Source organism: Micromys minutus (assembly GCF_963924665.1).
Source record: "Micromys minutus genome assembly, chromosome: 10".
Lineage (NCBI taxonomy): Eukaryota > Metazoa > Chordata > Mammalia > Rodentia > Muridae > Micromys > Micromys minutus.
The window spans coordinates 7,205,370-7,225,162 of record NC_137979.1 but is presented as its reverse complement, the minus strand read 5'-3'; the positions used below and the strand labels follow the sequence as shown (position 1 = coordinate 7,225,162).

The 19,793-nt window shown below is 36.8% G+C and overlaps 1 protein-coding gene across 2 annotated transcripts in view; it reads right to left on the bottom strand.

The window, feature by feature from the left end:
• Nucleotides 1–19,793, bottom strand: part of FNIP1 (folliculin interacting protein 1) — a 75,895-nt gene that overhangs the window by 18,207 nt on the left and 37,895 nt on the right. Inside the window, exons 6-12 of one of the 2 annotated variants that reach the window (XM_080923207.1) lie at nucleotides 18,608–18,699; nucleotides 12,238–12,321; nucleotides 10,686–10,757; nucleotides 8,541–8,676; nucleotides 5,913–6,114; nucleotides 2,354–2,439; nucleotides 306–452 (exon numbers count right to left, since the gene is read on the bottom strand). In XM_080923207.1, the coding sequence (XP_080779333.1) occupies nucleotides 306–452; nucleotides 2,354–2,439; nucleotides 5,913–6,114; nucleotides 8,541–8,676; nucleotides 10,686–10,757; nucleotides 12,238–12,321; nucleotides 18,608–18,699 (819 nt within the window). The remainder of the gene's footprint in view (nucleotides 1–305; nucleotides 453–2,353; nucleotides 2,440–5,912; nucleotides 6,115–8,540; nucleotides 8,677–10,685; nucleotides 10,758–12,237; nucleotides 12,322–18,607; nucleotides 18,700–19,793) is intronic. The other variant, XM_080923208.1, reaches the window with a different exon arrangement.

Below are 19,793 nucleotides of genomic sequence, written 5' to 3'. Positions count from 1 at the left end.
AAATGAATGTAATTCATGTACACACAAAATTAGAATCCTTGGTGAATTCTGTAACATCAGGAATTTTAATTAAGCATAAAGACATGCTTATTTTTATCCATGTAGTTCTGTGGTACTCCTTCATATTCTATCACTGGCTCATCTTAGAATAACTTAATTATAAATAAGTAATAATTATTAAGACAAAGAAGTTTTCTCCTAATTCTATAATTAAGTTTTCTCTCAATGTAGAGATAGTTCTAGTAAAAATAGCATAAACAAACAAACAAATAAATAAATAAATAAATAAATAAAGTAAGCCATACTGATTTTTGGAGGCATTTTCCATTAGAAAAGTAAATTCCTTCATGAAACGATGGCAAAGCTGGTTCTTTTCTGGAGTCCCTGACATCATTGTAAGCCAGACAGGTTCCCCAATTCTTGGCATTGTGTAAAGATTACAAATTGTTGTTCTAAAAAGAAGAAAACACATTATAAAATTTATAATTCTCCAAATAACACACTTTTAAAGGCTATGCTGCCAATGGAAGACTTTCTCCTAGATTATGAGGAGTTTCTGAGGGAGGAAACAGTCAGTGCACCCAGCTTTTTCTTCTTTACCATCAGCTAGTAGCACAGTATTCTTAGATGAAAGTGAGGTATACTAGTTTTGGACCTAGCACTGGCTCTTTCCCCAACTGACAATGTCCTTAGATCACATTATTTTCCTACTTTGAATACCAGTTTTTTTCCATCTATTAGGCTTAAGGATTCTACTAAGTTCTTTCTAGATCCCCTTCCCAACTTAAAGCTCTAAAATATATGTTCTATTTAAGCCACTACAAATTATTAGCACATACAAAAAGTCAAAACAGGTGCCCCTCTACCTACATAGCTAATGTGTGTCACTATGTTAGTGTTTGTGCCAATGGTTAGTGGTTAGGAGGATGAGAACATCAGACACTCACGATCTATTTTATCTCTTTTTCCTTTCAACCCAGGTAAGACTACTGCACAATCACCACAGTGCTTTCCTAGTTGTCCTAACAGACTCTATCCCGAAGGCCTCAAAGCATATTTGTTAATTTTCCCCTTTTACATAAGAATTTATTAAACTAAGCTATTCACTATACTAACCGAGGTAAGTTTTAGAAGCTTTGGGAACAAATAAGTCTGGTAAGTAAATTGGGGCTCTCAGAGTCCATATAGGGGCTAGACCTAGGCCTCCCAACACATACGTGCAGCTTGTCTCTCATGTGGATCCTAAGCGACTGAAGTGGGGCTATCCCAAAAACTGTTGCCTGTGTGTGGGCTGCTTTGCCTGGCCAGAGTGGGAGAGGAAGCACCTAGCCTTGCAGAGACTTGAAGTGCAAGGGGGGCCCACCCTCTTAGAGGAGACGGGGTGACCGGGAGGAGGGCAGTGAGCAGGGTAAGTTAAAAAAAATTAAATTTAAAGAAACAAGTACATCTGACATCTACACAACAGTAGTTGCATTCTCTGCAGTAGCCTTTTCAGTCTCCAGCCTTGATACAAATGTGTTACATGAGCAGCACCTCTGTAGCAACCACATGCAGTAACACTACAACTGAATCACGAGTCCAGAGACTGAGGAACTGAAGTGACTGAAGTTGTATTAAATAAATAGCCTCATATGGCTATGGGCACAAACTATATTAAATAGTATAGCTCTAGAAAATTCCTTGAAATCTTCAAAAATTCTACTATTTGTTTCAGTGAAATTATTTAAACAACTAAGATCTATAAAAGAAAAATAATTATTTTGCCCATATAAGTTTTTATTTAATTAAAATATTTTCATTATTAAGAAAGAAAGGTAGAAAGAAAGGAAGGAAGGAAGGAAGGAAAGAAGGAAGAGGGGAAGGAGACAGACAGACGGACGGAAGGACTAATAGTGAATGCTATAACATATGCATGCAAGTCAGAAGACAGCTTATGGGAGTTGGTAATCACTGTCTACCCTGGTGACATAGGATCCCTTGTTTCTACTATGCTACATAATCCAGGCCAGCTGGCTCCTGAGCTTCCAGCCAACCCTCCTTTCTCCAGCCCAGCAAAATGTCTGTGGCTCTTACTCATTTATAAGTTCTCTGCTGTGACGTTTTTTATGCTATCCCAAGAACTTGCTAAAAATTACTGCAATAATTTTTAGCAAGTTCTTGGGATAGCAAAAAAAAAAATTCTTTGTAAGAACAAAGACATTTTGCTGGGCATGTGGCATATATATGCAATCTCAGCACTTGGGAGAGAGGAAGGAGGACTAACTGCTCTAAGTGCGGTTTCTAAGTACAAAAATTATCTTCCTAAACATACTATAAAATAACTCTGTCTTGGGCAAAGTGAGGAATAAAGTACCTGAATTCAGTAAGAGCATCAACTATTCGATTGTATGCCAAACTTCTCTGGCTGGCATCAGCTGATCTCCGGCTCATTTTCATAGCCTTGAAAACAACCATTACATAGTTAATTCTTATACTAGTCAATGTCACAACCCTGGAGGAAAAAAACAACCATAACATACATCATCTACGGTGGTTTTCTTTCCTGCAGTTTTTGGTCATTCATGATTGTTACAAAATTTTAAAATTTCAACTGTCAAAATGTTTATGTGGTAACAAACTGCAGCACATCACCACAAGGAATAGGACAGTCTGCTGGTGACAATAACAAATTCTACTCTGAGCTCTTGAGTCAAGGACACTCGCTCACTCTGTAACCTAGCCTGCCCTGGAACTATGTACCTCAGAGTGGCCTCAAGCTTTTGGTTATCCTCAGGTCCTAGCCCCCCCTCTGCTAGGATTATAAGCATGTATCACTACAACTAGCTCTAAGATACTTTTTCTCAGTGTTTCACAGGTACCATTCTTTTTTTTTTTTTAAGATTTGTTTATTTTATGTAAACTTTATGTATCACTCTTCAGACACACCAGAAGAGGGCATCGATCCCATTATAGATGATTGTGAGCCACCATGTCGTTGCTAGGAATTGAACTCAGGACCTCTGGAATAGCAGCCAGTGTTCTTAACCACTGAGCCATCTCTCCAGCCCCCCCAGGTACCACTCTTAATACCTTCTGAAAAATCTGAAATTTAATACAATTCAACTCAGGAATCTCAAGACATGGTATTTCCTTGTTTCCCTCTAATTGTCCCATCCTGATCAATCCCCACCCTTCCCCACCTCCCCCTCCCCCACAAAAAAAACCCCATATCCACCCTCTGGACAGCTAGGCAAGCTCTCTCACTGAACTACAACCTTGCCAGGTCCTTGTTTTCTTAAAAGCATATTCACTGGAAACTGAAAAGCTTTTCATATAGGTAGAAAGAAAGTGCATCAAAATTCAAATGGTGGAGATTCAAAAAGAAAAATTTAACATTTCCAATGAGAATTTAATTCTACATTCTTTATGTAATTTCAAATTGGTTTAAAAAAACCATTTATTTATTTATTTATTGTTTGTTTGTTTAAGGTTCCATTATTCTAAGGACAGCTTCACAGGAAGAAAACTAAATGCATTATTTTATTTAATGTTAGGGAATTTGCTTACATGTACTTTATGCTCATTGTAACTAGTAAGACTTTAATGCATAATATCAAACCTTTGGAAAATAAAAAAAACAAGCACTGACAAAAATGTATTCGTATACTTTTATGCAAAAATGCTTAAAATTTGTACATTTATCTTTGTTTTTTAAAATAAAGTTGTTCAAAAAAAAAGAAAATTTTAACTGGTAAAATGAATGTTCTTTTGAAAGAATTTGCTATTGTTCTTTAATCTTGCAAACAGCATTTTAAAACTACATCGCAGATCTCAAAAATGTAGTGTAGACTTCAAAATAATTACCATGGTGCTTAAAACAAAAATCAATAAATGAATAAAAAGTGAGTGTTTTGCACATTGGTTCTTGAAGAAATGCTTATTAACTTCTATCAATTATTTTATAATATCTATTATCAAGTCACATTTATTTATGTAATGTGTCTATTCAGTTTCATCATTCTATAATCAGTATTCTAGACTGTAGGAAGGTCAAGTCATTAAAGCATGAAAACATTCACAGTAACCTTTAATTCTTACACTGCCCACCAAATTTTATACTCAGCGTAAAATTCTTTTCTAAGTAGGAGATGCACACTGCAACCCTGAATCTGAGAAGTGAAGACAGGGCTGAGCACCAGACCAGCCTGGGCTATAGAGTGAAGCCAATCTCAACCAAACCAAACCAAACTAAACCAAACCAAACCAAAAGATCCAACCCCAAACTACAATCATGATAAAAAGTCACTCAAAATGTTTCAGGTACAAGAACTACAAATATATCAACTTAATCTACACAAAAGGAGAGCAGCCAACTTAAAAATATATATGACCAATGTTAAACTTTAAAAACTTAGACAGCATTAACTCCTTTGTGCAGCAAAGTTATCTATTTTTTAATTGATTTAATATAAACAAACATCTGTGTCTTCCCTACAGGCAAAAAAATCCAGTTACTACTGAGTTCATGTGGTACATTCTAAATGATTTCATTTCCCCACCTTTTAATCTCTTTTAAATAGATTGCTCAATTAATCTTTCTATAGCAAACTTTCAAAACAGCCTTTAAAAAGATACCAAAACTGCCTGGTCATGCACGTGGGGTTCTTTGTGACTGGCTCACATCATTCCTCATCCTTTCAAAATACAGTGGCAGAGATTAACAACTTTGGTCATAGATACTGATTATTAGTACAACTTTTGGGAAATTTTGCCAAAAATAATCTGCAAAATCCACCAAGGCTCTAGTTATAAAGTAATACCAATTGTGAAAATTATAAATGTCCTAAAAAGAAAATTATTACTTAAAAAGAGAAAAATTATTAAATATGTTTAAAACAATTCATAGTTAAGATATGATCAATTTTGCAACATACATTCTTCACATGTACATTGCCATGCTTATTTAACTAGCAATCTGTTCATTTAAAAACTATGAAGCAAGATTAATCTCTAGCAAATGACAGAACGATATGCATACAAGCAGCCTGGCCTGGGAAGATTTCCCGCCAACTGCCATCCAATCTGCTGGGCAGTGAATACGCTAAGTTTGTTGTTGTTGTTTGTCTTTTGCTTCTACTTAACTGAGTTCCAAGGGGTTACATCCAAACCCTGACATAGACAAATGAAGACTTCCCATCAGAAAATCCTATTTCTCCTTCTGCACTCTAAAAAACCAAACCTTCAACTGTTCATTTTTAACTAGCTTTAGGTTTTTATCCTGTATTTCACAATTTCTAAGCTTAGACATTTGTTTCACATACTATCAGAAACATTTGACATAACAATTTATCCCTCTTAAAACACTCTCCTATTGGCTTCCCCCAAAAGTACTTTCCTCCTGGAGCAACCAAACCTTCTATTTCCATTGTGTCTGCTTGTGTTTTCAGATCCTACTTGCTGAAGTATCACATGGCTCAGACATCCCTCTCTTCTTCCTATCTAATCAGTCAGCTCCATGCCTTCACTACCTTACGTAAATTAATGATCTTTCTCTTAACTCTAAAATCGTGGGATGATGAAGGAATATAACGAGCACTGCTCTATTCCACCTCAGAACACGTCCTCGCACCTCAAATGCGTAGGCCTTCGCTACCCACGTACTCCCTGCCAGCGGAGGAACTCAGGAGTGCCTGAGCGTTTCCTGTCAGTTGCTACAATTGCCCTGCCTTCTCCCAGGGATTTAGCTTCTGAATGAATAAACTGTCTTAGGCCTTTGACTAAAACAGTAAACTCCTTTAACAGTACATCTGTTCGCAGCTCCTGGAGCAGGTTGTAAAGTAAGTTCAAGACATCTATCAATGTTTTGCCAAATGAATAAACACACCTCTTATTAAAAAGAATAAAATGCAGAGTAAAAGGAGGACCACACTTACCTGTTCTATTGCACTCTTTAGCTTATTCATGTGGCTTTCAAAGAGAGGAAAATGTGAAAAAAAGAATTCATTGAATTTGTCATTTTCATCTTCATCTTTGGATAATGAAAAGATTACCCCAATTGCAATCTTCTTTTTCCTCACAATTCCTGGGTTAGGGCCACAACTTTCATCTGACAGATTAAAGCTTTCTTCTATAGACCTTAAAAATAAACGTTTTTGTTTAAAACATCAATAGTTTATCTCCCCGCTCATTCAATGAACGTGAGCAAAAGCTCTTCTGTTGTTTCATCAAATTAAATATAAATTTACAAAGCTATAACAATTGTTACCTCTCAAAAAAATCTATTTTTTATTTTTTTAAGGAAGTTTACCAAAATCAAGTTGGAAATGGTTGAGACTCTTGCTTCTTACTAGAAGTCTTAAAGAAGCAGGTAACTCCAGTTCAAAAAATAAGCTAAAAATATCTGGATTTTAAGATAAAAGCAAGTAAGTAAAATAAATGAAACATTAAGTTTCTGAATCTACAGCTGCACTTTTTAGCACAAGCTAAAAAAAAAAATCTTGAGAATGAGCAAGTAGCAAGAACAAAAGCACTTAAACCCAGAAGAAAACAAAGGACTTCAATGTACTAACTCTGGAAATGACTTGATAGAACAGACAAGTCACAGGCAACAGCAGCATAGAATTAAATGCTACAAACAATGTTAATCAAAGTACATATCAGCAGGTGGCAAACAATCCACAGAATGGCAGAAAATATGTGCAGATCATGTATCTAGTAAGGAATGAATACCCAAAATATTCACAGATGTCTCCTAACTCATCATCAACAATAAAACAAGCAATATGGGAGCAAAGAGTTGAATATATACTCCTCTAAAGACTATGTACAAATGACCAAAAGCATCTGTGAATGACTTCAGTTTCATTAGGATGGAGATTACTAAGGAGTGGGACTGAGATGTAGCTCAGTGGTAGAGTGCAACTCAGTGGTACAATGCCTCACACAGGAGGTTATGGGCTTCCGCACACATGACTAAAACAGAACTAAAAGCAGAAAACAATGTGTTGGTGAACACACAAAGATTTCAGAACTATCTTTACATTGCTGTTGCGAATGTGAAATCATACAATCACTGTATGAAAATTCAAAAATTAAAAACAGACTGACTATACAACTCAGTAAACCCACTTCTGGGCATATACCCAAAAGGATATAAGGCACAGACTGAAACTAATGCTTATATACCCATGTTCATAGCAGTGTTATTCTCAACTGCTAAAAAGAATAAGCATCTATGTATTCATGAACAAATAGAGAAAAGGTATGTGTCTGTGTGTGCACTGGCACATATGCATACATGTGCATACATGTATGTAGGTATGTATGTACAGGTCAGAGGGTGACACTGGATATCTTCCTAATGATTCTCCACCTTATATTCTAAGATAGGTCTCTTCACTGAACCTGGAGCTCATCAATTCAGCTAACTGTTTTGGCCAGAAAACTTTAGGAATCCTTCTGCTTCTGCTTCCCCAGAGCTGGGATAAGAGGTGCACCTGGATTTTTACGTGGGTAATGTGCTGGGGATCTGAACACAAATTCTCATACTTGTATAGCAAGCAGTTTACTGAAAGCGCCATTCCTCCAATCCCCCAAATGTACTTTTGTGTAATGTTATTTAGCGACAAATATGATTTTCTTATATATGCTACAACATTGGTGAACTTCAAAGACATACTAAACAAACAAAATTAAAGCCAGATATAAAAGATATACAAATACTGCATGATTCCACTTATGCAAGGTATTTATATGGATATTTAAAAAAATAGTAGTGCTGGAGAGATGGTTCAGCCATTGTGAGCATTTAATGTTTTCCAGAGGACCCAAGTTTAGTTCTCAGCATCCATGTTAGGCAGCTCAAAACTGCCTATTTTGTGTATGTATCTCTGTGTGCACTGGCACATGTGCACACACCTCTATCTATAGGTGATCCAAGGATTTTCCTTTGACTTTCATGGGTACCTGTACACAAGAAGTATACATTCTCATAGACATCTAGACAAACAAAACTAAATTTTTTTAAAATCACAAAAGTTTAGAATTAGTATAATGATTACAAAGGACAAATGAGGAGTGGGGAGTTACTGTGTAATGGCTTCAGGGCTTCAGTATGGGAAGTTGAAAACGTTCAGGACTTAAGGAGTAGTGATAAGGACTGGAGTGATGGCTCAGTGGTTAAGAGCACTGGCTGCTCTTCCAGAGGTCCTGAGTTCAAATCCCAGCAACCACATAGTGGCTCACAACCATCTGTAATGAGATCTGATGCCCTCTTCTGGTATGTCTGAAGATAGAGAGAGTGTGCTCACATACATAAAGTAAATAAATAAGTGATTTTTAAAAAGAAGTAGTGATGTTGTGAAGGTGTTTAGTGTCACTAAAACATATGGTAAAAATGATTAAAACAGAAAATCATTTTTTCTCTTACAGTTAAAAAATTAATAAAATTTTAAGTTTCTAGTTAAAGACTTCAAATACACAAAATACAAGTCTAAAACTCTAAAAACCTTACAAAAACTTATGTTTAAGGAATTAGTCAATTTTGTTCAATTCCAACTTACCATCTAGGAAATACACCATTTTCCAAACTTGTTGTTTGGCTACGTCGCCAACGTCTCTGGTAGCTGCTGGCACAGCTTCGGGTAAGTGAAGAGTTTGGGGAGGGAAATGGGGTGATAAGCAAGCTGCTCAGAGATGCTGTACGGCAGAAGAACAATTGTAACTATTAATAATGAGTAAGCACGGTGACAGTTTCTTTTTAACAGACTGAACATAGTAAACTAAATATTTTGTTTTGTTTCATCAATGTGTCTCATTTTTCCATTTTAAAGTGTTCTTGGAGGAAAACCTCAGAGAAGACATATATTAATACTATATTTACAAGAGTCTCTAAGACAATCATTTTTGGCATTTACAACCCAGAAAACAATGCTACTGAAAACAAGCCATCAATTCTTAAGACACCCTAGTGTTTACCATCCTGGCTGGACCCTCACCGTTCTTAAAGGAAACCTAACACCATTCCAAATGACTGCAGTAGAGTTTTAACCAGGAAGAGGATGTGGAATGGCACCAAAAGGGGTCATTTATAGCACTCTTGGATCACGTGTGTACAAGTTGTCAAACTTATCACTTTTAATAAGTCTTTACTTAGGTGTCAAAAACAGCAGACCCTACACAGTACTCTCTGGAGCATTCTGAGGTGGCAGACACACACCAGTAGACTCCACTTGTACAGTATAAAAGTGCTTCAAGAAAAATGTTGTACATGATAAGTACAATTTTATTTGTAAATGTTAATAATTTCACGTGCATGCATACATGAGTGAATGGGCATGAGAGTGAAGGTGCCAGAGAAAGAGACTTAAATCTGTCCAGAGCTGCAGTTATATATATGCAGCTTGGAACCAAACTTGGGTCCTTTGCCAGAGCAATACATGCTCTTAACTTCTGAACAATCAAAATCAGCTGAGCCTTTTCATCTTGTTTTTAAATATTCTATACTAAATCAGTCTTTGAGAATAGAGATCAGGCATCTGAAATTTTATCTTTGAAAGTTCATGTTATTGTAACTCATACCTAAAGATCAAAACATAGGCTAAAGTTAAAATTACCCATTATACTCAGACTGACTCACAATAACAGTAAAGGTAGGTATACAAAGTGACCAAGCCTGCCACACAGCAGGGGAACCAAGTTTAAGTCCAAGATAAGGGCTCTCCTTATTAATGGTTTGGAGCCCTAACTCCAAATACACTTCTGGTTTTAACCAAAAATGTTTTTGCCTGGCTAACTCCTTGTTATTTCCTAACACACAATTCAGAAAGCCCTGCATGTCTATAATGCACTTCTAATACTTCCCCCTGGCCCAGGTAAGCTATGTGTCTTTTTTCTGAGCCTCTTTGCACAAATATATTACTGAACAGGTTTTTGCTGTTGTTGTTTTGTTTTGTTTTTTCTGTTTTATCACTACACTGTGGCTGGCTGATGTTTTCTCTGTCTGTCTGTCTGTCTGTGTCTGTCTCTCATACCCAGCATGTTTCAGTAAATCTTTTATACATAAAAAAGTATGACTGAAGTCCATATTTTAAAGGGGGGAGGGGGATAATACTAATTCTTAATACCTAGCTTCCCCAGACAATAAACAATCTAACAATTTCAACACTAGCTAACTAGTGTTATGGATGTAAGCTGATATGGTTTTTCTACTATAATTTTTAGGTAGTATCCTGAGCAATTTTTTTCTTGTCCTGACTAAGCCTAAGATGATAGTCTATGATCTTCTATCAGGAGTGTCCAATCTTTTGACATTGCAACCTGATACTGTCATCTACAGAGTCCTCTCAGTTAAGATTCACACAATATAGTAAACAAACAAAATCAAAAAATAACTCAACATTTTAAAAAATTTATAATTTTTGCATTAAGCCACACTTGAAGCTATCTTTGGTCACATGTAGCCATCAGACCACAGGTTAAACATGTTTGATAGGGCGCATCCTATCAAACATACTTAATATTAATAGTAAACATTATAAATGCCAAATGTAAGAGACTTTGTTCTATCCTTTCTACAATCCTCTTGTGTGAAATGCCAATCTGAACAAAGCAGACACAGAATTAGATCACAATGACAGAGATAGAAATAAAATCAACATCGGCTAACAACAATCTCAGAACAAAGTGGGGTTAGTCTGTGACATTACCAGAGCGTGCTATGCCGCTGTCTCTGTCCTCACTCAGTTCTCTTCCTGGCATGTCCATTGGGTTGCTGTGAACTACAAATCAAAACAAATGGTCAGTCATATAATACATTATCATTGAAGTGGATGCTGCTCCTTTTAAATCGCAAACCAGATCATGCTTCATCTCATTGCATTCCTTTTTCAGTAGCACTGCACCACCCAACATTTGGAGCTATTACTCAGTTGAACAAGCTTTCAGATTTATCTCAAGATTTAACATGTGATGCAAAACTATCCAAGATATAAAATGCACTGAATAAGTAAACTTTATATTTTAAGAACATACTAAAAGGCAGAGATGTTCAGACTATTAGTGGACAAAGCACACTATCGAAGAGTATGGATTTAAGTCAGGGGCCAATGACAGCTCTACAGTAGCTCTCGCTGATGACGTCTGAAACAATTTAAACACAAGCATAAGTAAGAATTAAAACTCTGTATTAAAGGTTTGATAATTTTGTTTAAATAATATTATACAAATTATGTTTAAAAACAAGTAGGGGTGCTAAGGATGTAAATTAGTGACAGAACACTGGCCTAGAGTATATATAAGATCCTGGATTTGATCCATAGCACTAGAAAAACAGAAACAAACAAATGAGTATGTGTAAGTGCTGGCAGGACAGCTTGCATATTTTTAAACTATTTCTATTTTCCAGTTTTCTAAGATAAGTATGTATTGTTCATATCTAACGTTTATGTGTAAAATAAATCCTAATTATTAGTGTATTAGAAGGATATGGTGACAAATATTCATAATCCTATCACTCAAGAGACCTAGGCAGAAAGATTTCAAATTCAAATCTAGCTGGGCCTATGATGAGGAGATTAATAATAAACAGTAAGTAAACCTACAGACTGATAATTTCTACTAGAAAATAATAATATAAGGTCAATGTGTGTGCAACATGTGAAGAAACGCAACAGGACTCTTTTCCTGAAAATGTAAGCAAAGCACACCCTCTGTAAACAATATAACAATATGAATAACTATGCCTACATGCCTTTTATTTGGAACAGTGCTTGTTCATCTAAATCATAGCTCCAAGAAAAGTCGTCCTTAGAGAAGAGTGTAGATCAGAAAATTTGCAGCAATTATAAAGATTGGATATTTTCCAGCAATTGGTGATTTACAACACAAAAGCTACTTAGCCATGGAAACAAGAGAGCATAACATTAAAATTTCCAAGGGGCAGTATAACTAATTACTAAGCTAACTACATACTAAATTTTTCTTTTACGAGTCTAAATTATTTTAAAATTATTATGATATATTGAGGAAAGAAATGACAAACTGAAATTTTCATAAAAATATCAATTCTATTGATAAGATATTTTGTGAAAACTATAGGAACATACCCAAGGGAAAGCAGTAAGTTCCTCTAGTAAGCAATGCTTTCTTAATCATAACCTCTCAACTTCATTCTCTACACTCTCTTGTTTCCACAGCTTCACTAGAGATTCTAGCCACTAGGGCACACCAACTAGTCTACCCACACAGCACATGGCAAACCTGCAAAGAAAGAGGCACTCCTGATCAGGCGGAGCGGACCCTGCTCAGAGAATGCCCGCCTGGGGCTGCAGAACTGTGAAAGACCTATATGGCAAAAATGCAAAATACACATGAAAGAGGCCTGTTAGAGAAGCCACACTGCATCAGCAAAATAAGGTGAGGTAAGGCAACAAAGGAGCAGACCAACAGGTAAAGCATAGGAACTTTTAACCAAAGCAAGAACAACTCAAGTATTTTTTTCTTTTAGAAAAAGTTTAGTTCTCCTTTTGGTCATAGTTTACATCAAACAATAGTTTCATGCCTATTTATGAATAAATCAATTTATAACAGAAATAGGCTTCTGTTGCAAAAGGTAGGATACAATCCTAATATAAAACATTTTAACTACTCAAAGTAAAGGTAGCGACATAATTTAATGTCTGCCAAACTTGTTTATATTTTTGTTTTGGGGGTGTTTATTTGGAGACAGGTTTTCTCTGTGTTAGCCTTGGCTGTCCTAGAATCACTGTATGGATAAGGCTGGCCTCAAAATCACAGAGATCCACCTTCCTCTGTCTCCTGAGTGATGGGACTGAGGAGTTCACCACTACCACCTGGCAAAAGCCTGTTTTAGAGACTCCAATGTTCTCCTGCAAATGCAGTAAGAAGACCATGTTACTGAGCTTACTATAAGAACATACTAAATCTATCAAAGAATTTTATTGACAAATAAGCACAAAAATTGTTACTGCTGGCCCACTGATAAATAACGGAAGAAATCGATGTTTTTAGAGCCGTAGTTAACCACTATGAAAACAAGAGATACAGTATAGCCTATATTCCCAAGAGTATACACACACACACACACACACACACACACACACACACACACACACACACACAAAACCACAAATTAATAATAGCAGCCTGAATACCCCAAGAAAGAACATAAAGGTCAGCAGTGGTAGCACACACCTTAACTAAGCAAGCAGATCTTTGAGTTTGAAGCCAGACTGGTCTACGTAGAGAGTTCCAGGCCAGCCAGGGCTACAAAAAGAAATCCTCTCTCCAAAAGAAGGAGAGGTGGGGTGGGAAGTGGGAGGATGGATGTGAGGAAAGAATTAAATCCTGAAATCAAGCAGCTGAATGATATGTTGCTTTTATTCAATTATTATAGTCTAAGTGGGTCTTAATCATTCTAATGCTGCAAGTCTGTAATATAGTTTCTCATGTTATGGTGATCACCCCCCAAACTATAAAATTAATTTCATTGCTACTTCATGACTGTAATTCTGCTATTGGCATGAATTATAATGCAAATATCTCATATGCAGGATATCTGATATGTCACCTCCTGTGAAAGGTTCATTCAACACCCTTCCCCCAAAGGGGGTTACAACCCACAGGCTGAGAAGTACTGGTTAAAAAGTTATGTAGGAGTTGAACACCTAGGACAGATAACCTTTTGCTTTAAATAGCATCTGTATTTCTCTAATTGCTGATACTATTTTTTTTCTGCAACAATTTTTTTTGTAATTAAAATGCAGCAACCCTGGCTATTTCAAAATGTATTGTCTTTAAACTCCTTCCTCCCTACATTTCCTTACAAATGACTATGTGGACATTGATACAGACGCACAAACAGCTTTCAGACTGAAACTGTCCTCTTCTTATCACTCCACCAACGAAGTCACTCAAAGCCTTACCTATCTGCCAATCCCTGCCTAAGACGAAATAACAGATAACATCCAAACCTCACGATGCTCGCAACTTTCTCAAGAGTCCTGAGAAGTTCTTCCTTATCTTCCTTATCGAATTAAGTCAGTTAGGGTCCCAGCCCAACATTTTCTCTCAGAAACCTCTCTCTCGGCTATCATATGTGGATTTGATTTCATTCTCTCAGTGGTTTCCATTTTTCCAGAAATACCTACACTTAATCAAATCTTCTATGTTTCAATATGTATCTATTCCTACAGTCTTTCCGTTTTCAAGATGTAGTCAAAGGACAACTGCAGGTCCCTAAGACCCTTCCAGGCAGTCAGTGAGGTCTTCCGTTTTCCAATGACTTAACTACAGGAGGTAAAATTTTTTCTTGACATATTTTAATCCCAACTGCTTATACTCAATACACATTCTTTTGAACATATGAATCAGACTTGATTACGTTGTTGGATTTGAAACAACTTTCTGTTGAAGCCTTGGGAGTGTATCTAAAAGCTTTCAATTTTGCTTTAAAATCTACTGGACATCTGTTCAAGGTTATACATTACCATAACATGCTCTCAGCCAATAATTAAATACACATGATACAAAGTCCAGGCCTTTTTTAGGGAGACATGAGGCATTTCTGACAATTAGGCCTTCTTCCTTGTCTTGTCAAAGCTTTCCTCCTAAGACAGCTATCAACAGGCTGGGGCACAGATACATCATCTTTGATACTTTTCTCCTCTACTTGGAGTCAGACATGCATCACAATGTATGTTTCCTTTGGCCTTTCTACACATCCTTGCCAGCATCTGCTGTCATCTGAATTTTTGATCTTAGCCAATCTGACTGGTGTGAGGTGGAATCTCAGGGTTGTTTTGATTTGCATTTCCCTGATGGCTAATGATGTCCAGCACTTCCTTAGATGCTTCTTGGCCATTCAATATTCCTCAATTGAGAACTTTTTGTTTAGCTCTGTACCCCATTTTTTAATAGGGTTGTTTGGTTCTCTGGTGTCTAGCTTCTTGAGTTCTTTGTATACCTTGGATATTAGGCCTCTAGCTCATGTGGGGTTGGTAAAGATCTTTTCTCACACTGTTGGTTGCCATTTTGTTTTCTTGACAGTGTCCTTCTTAGCCTTACAGAAACGTTGTAATCTCATTAAGTCACATTTGTCAATCTTTGACGTTAGAGCTTGAGCCATTGGTGTTCTGTTCAGGAAATTTTCTCCTATGCCTATGTGTTCTAAGGTTTTTCCTACTTTCTCATCTAATAGTTTCAGTGTACCTGGTTTAATGTGGAGATCTTTGATCCACTTGCACTTGAGCTTTGTACAAGGAGATAAGAAAGGGTCTATTTTCATTCTTTTGCATGCTGAGTGCCAGCTGGACCAACACCATTTGTTGAAGAGGCTGTCCTTTTTCCATTGAATGTTTATAGCTCCTTTGTCAAAAATCAGGTGACCATATATGTGAGGGCTCACTTCTGGATCTTCTATTCTATTCCATTGATCCACGTGCCTATCTCTGTACCAGTACCATGTAGTTTTCAGCACAATTGCCTTCTAATATAGCTTGAGGTCAGTGATAGTGATTCCCGCAGATGTTTTCTTGTTGTTGAGGATGGATTTCGCTATTCTAGGTCTTTTGTTATTCCAGATGAAATTGCACATTGCTCTTTCCAACTCTATGAAGAACTGGGTGGGTATTTTGATGAGGATTGCATTGAATCTGTATATTGCTTTTGGTATGATGGCGATTTTTACAATGTTGATCCTTCGAATCCATGAGCATGGGAGATCTTTACATTTTCTGAGATATTCCTCGATTTCCTTCTTTAGAGGTTTGAAGTGCTTGTCATACAGGTCCTTCACTTGCTTACTTAGAGTCACACCAAGGTATTTCATAGTTTTTGTGACTATTGTGAAGGGTATCTTTTCCCTAATTTCTTTCTCCACATGTTTGTCCTTTGAGTAGAGGAAGGCTACTGATTTGTTTGAGTTAATTTTATATCCAGCCACTTTGCTGAACTTGCTTATCAGCTGTAATTCTCTGGTGGAGTTTTTGGGGTCACTTAAGTACACTATCATGTCATCTGCAAATAGTGATGTTTTTACTTCTTTCATAGTCTCTGTTAAGAAATCGGGTGTGATTCTGATTGGTCTGCCTTTATATGTTACCTGACCTTTTTCCCTTACTGCTTTTAGTATTCTTTCTTTGCTTTGGGCACTTGGTGTTTTGACTATTATGTGTCGGGAGGATTTCTTTTCTGGTCCAACCTATTTGAAGTTCTGTAGGCTTGTTTTATGCTCATGGTCATCTCATTCTTAAGGGTAGGGAAGTTTTCTTCCACAATTTTGTTGAAGATATTTACTGTGCCTCTTGGTTGATATTCTTTGCCCTCTTCTATTCCTATTATCCTTAGGTTTGATCTTCTCATTGTGTCCTGGATCTCCTGGACATTTTGGGTTAGGAGCTTTTTGTTTTTTGCATCTTCTCTGTTTTGTCTATGTTTTCAATGTTGTCTTCGGCCCCCAAGATTCTCTCTTCCATCTCTTGCAGTCTGTTGGAAATGCTTGCATCTGTGACTCCTGGTTTCTTTTTTAGGTTTTCTACCTCTAGGGTTATCTCTTTTAGTGTTTTCTTTATTGTGTCCATTTCCATTTTAAATTCCTTCTTCCATTCCTTCATCTCTTTGGTTCTGTTTTCCTCTAGTTCTTTGAGTTCTTTGAGTGTTTTTCTTGTTTCTTCTTTAAAAGCTTCTAACTCTTTATGCTTTTCCTCCCATTCTTGTTTAAGGATCTCTATCATTTTGAGGTATGATCTCAGGTCTGAATCTTCTTTTTCTGGAGTGTTTGGCATTCTGCTGTTTGCTGTGATGGGGGAGCTGGGTTCTGGTTTTGCCAGGTCGTCTTGGTTTCCCTGGGGTACGTTCTTTCGCTTTCCTCTTGCCATCTTGTTGTCTGTGCTTATATGTGGTCTTGTTGTCAGTGATTGGGTCTCGCCTCTCTCTTGTACCTGGCCTGTGTCCCTGGATCTCTGTGTGTTCCTGGTGGCAGATGGCCTGAGCATCTATTCTGTACGCACTGGCTGCTGGCTGATAACAGACAGCCCAAAGCAGGGTTCCTGCTTCCTTGAACCAAGTAGGGGAGGAGGGGGCGCACTTTCCGTGCACTTGGCAGAGATGTCTCGTGCTCCCCGGCTACTCAGAACGCCTTCTCACCAGGCCTGTGTCCCTGGATCTCTGCTGTTCATGGTGGCGGGTGGCACCTGTTCTGCACCCTAGGGCTGCCGGCTGGAAACAGACAGCCTGATTGGGGTTCCTGGTTCCCTGAACCAAGCAGAGGGGTGGGCGCACTTTCCGTGTGTTCAGTAGAGATCTCTCCACTCCCCGGCTACTCGGAACGCCTTCTCACCAGGCCTGATCCCCCTCTCTTCTTTTTTTCTTTCTTTCTTTCTTTCTTTTTGTGTGTGTGTGTGTGTGTGTGTGTGTGTGTGTGTGTTTGTTTTTTGAGACAGGTTTTTTCTGTGTAGCCCTAGCTGTCCTAGAACTCACTCCGTACCCCAGGCTGGCCTTAAACTCAGAAATCTCCCTGCCTCTCCCTCTCAAGGGCTGGGATTAAAGGCTTGCTTTGTGGCAGTTTTACTTCATTAAAATCAGTAATTAAAATCAAGTGATCTAGAAAGAACATTTTCTGTAAGCTCACCTACACTATAAAAAAGGCTAGACTAACCCACAGCAGATGTTTAGTAACATCTGGTTTAAATAAATTAAAAAAACTATTTATTGAGTACAATGCTATACTATTCAAAAGAGGAGAAAAAGAAAACCCTGTATTTTTTACTGATACGTAAGTACTTTAGTATTTATAAAAATTAACCATAACCAAGCATGCTATCACACACTTGTAATCCCTGCACATGGCTATAAAACAGAGGCCTAACACTAAGACTCACCCACTGCAGATGCTTAACAGAACCTTATTTGAATAAACATAAATTTAAAGATAAAATTTACTCTGGACTACACAGTAAGTACCAGGGCAATTTGAAATCATATCCCAATAGAGCCATATCTTAGATGAAAAAATAATTATCTAAATATAAGTTTTCACTAAATAAGGGTGGCTGTCCACTTCCTGATACTATGCATTAGAAATATAATCAAGCAGCAATTATGCTTTCTAGACAAGGAGTTGCAGAAATACCATGTCATTTTAAAATGCACCACACATTGTGAACCATAACTAACTAAATTAAGCTATTTATTTTAATATACTTCTTAAAAAGCATCATTTATTCATCTGCTCATATGAAGCACAATTCATAAAAATGAATGACATTTTAAAATGACTTTTAGGTTAGAAAAGAGAGTAGGGATAGTCTTCCCAAACAATAATTTCCAGATAGCTGGTAATGGCTTTTAATATCAGTATCAAAAAATCCATCTAATTAAAAAAAATAAAGACAAATTCTTTTTACAAATACAAAATGAATATTATATTAAAATCTAAGAAAAAAGTTTTCCAAATAATAGAAAGGTTACACATGTGAAACTTAAACAACCTTTCTGTTTACAGCATTAGAAGCTCTTAGGTTATACAAGAAATCTACATAATTAAGAAATGACTTCAAATCTTATACTGTTAACATTTTTTAACTTTATAAGATGAAAATAAACCACCTACCTATATTTCCAAGCAGCCCATTAATAACTGTGCTACTATCAGCCTTTAATGTATTACTGTCCTGATTGATGAATTCAAGACTGTCTTGCAGTCTACAGAGGAAAGAAAAGCCAAACAAATTCCAAATACATTTAATGGTAATTCTTCACACATCCCAATGAAATTTCAAGTGTAAAACTTTTTGGAATATTTGAGGTAAAGGGGACTACTGGGAATAAGAAGTATAATAGGGGTTGAATATGAACAAAATATAATGGAATGAAAACATCATTATGAAACCTATCATTTTATATATTAGCTTAAAGAACTGTAAAGTTAAAACTACTATTAAGACTATCAGTATAAACTATGGTAAGCACATAATCATTTAAGTGATAGGTTAGCGAGCTATATCTGAAGGCCATATACAGCGGCTGTACCTCTTATAAACAAAGTTTCTTCACAGGATGAAAATTCATGTTTATTCATTTACATGCTGCTTATGGCTGCTTTAATGCTATAAGGCCAGCAGTAAGAAACTGCAGCACACTATACGGCTCACAAAGTAGAAAATTTACCATATGGCTCTTTTAGAAATAAATTGCTGACACTGATACACAGACAATGTTTCTTTTGGACTAAAAATATTTTGCCAATATTTGGGATTAGGAATGGTTAAAGAACTTGCAGGTGAGGAAGGGACAGAGAAAGGGAGAGAGAGCAGCAGGAACAACAAACAATTCTCTTTCAGGTGAGCAAAAGTAAAGTTACTGTGCTTTCAGTCTGAAATCTTTTCCATAAATTTTAGAAATTATCTGTTAAAATGTAGAGGAAAAAAAAGAGGACTATTTTATTTCTACCTTAGTATTAAATTTTAAAAGTTTGGCAACATTTTTAAAGTATTCACAATATTTTTAAAAACATCTACCTTTTCCTTCCTTCCTAAAAGAAAGGTAAAAATTAGCTACAGATAGTAGAAACCCTATAAGAACCTCCCAAAACAGAAGTCTTTCAAAGGCGCAAAAGAGTTTCTCTAGGGAGGTAGGTTCCTGCTACTTCCCCACTCATTGAGACTTTGGGTTACTCCAGGATTCAAGCTAGTCAGTGCTCTCTCTGATTTGGCAACTCTGAAACCCCACTAACCTAACCATGACTCCTAACTCAGCACTTTGTTTACTGCTACATAGCCTGTTATTCATAGGAGACC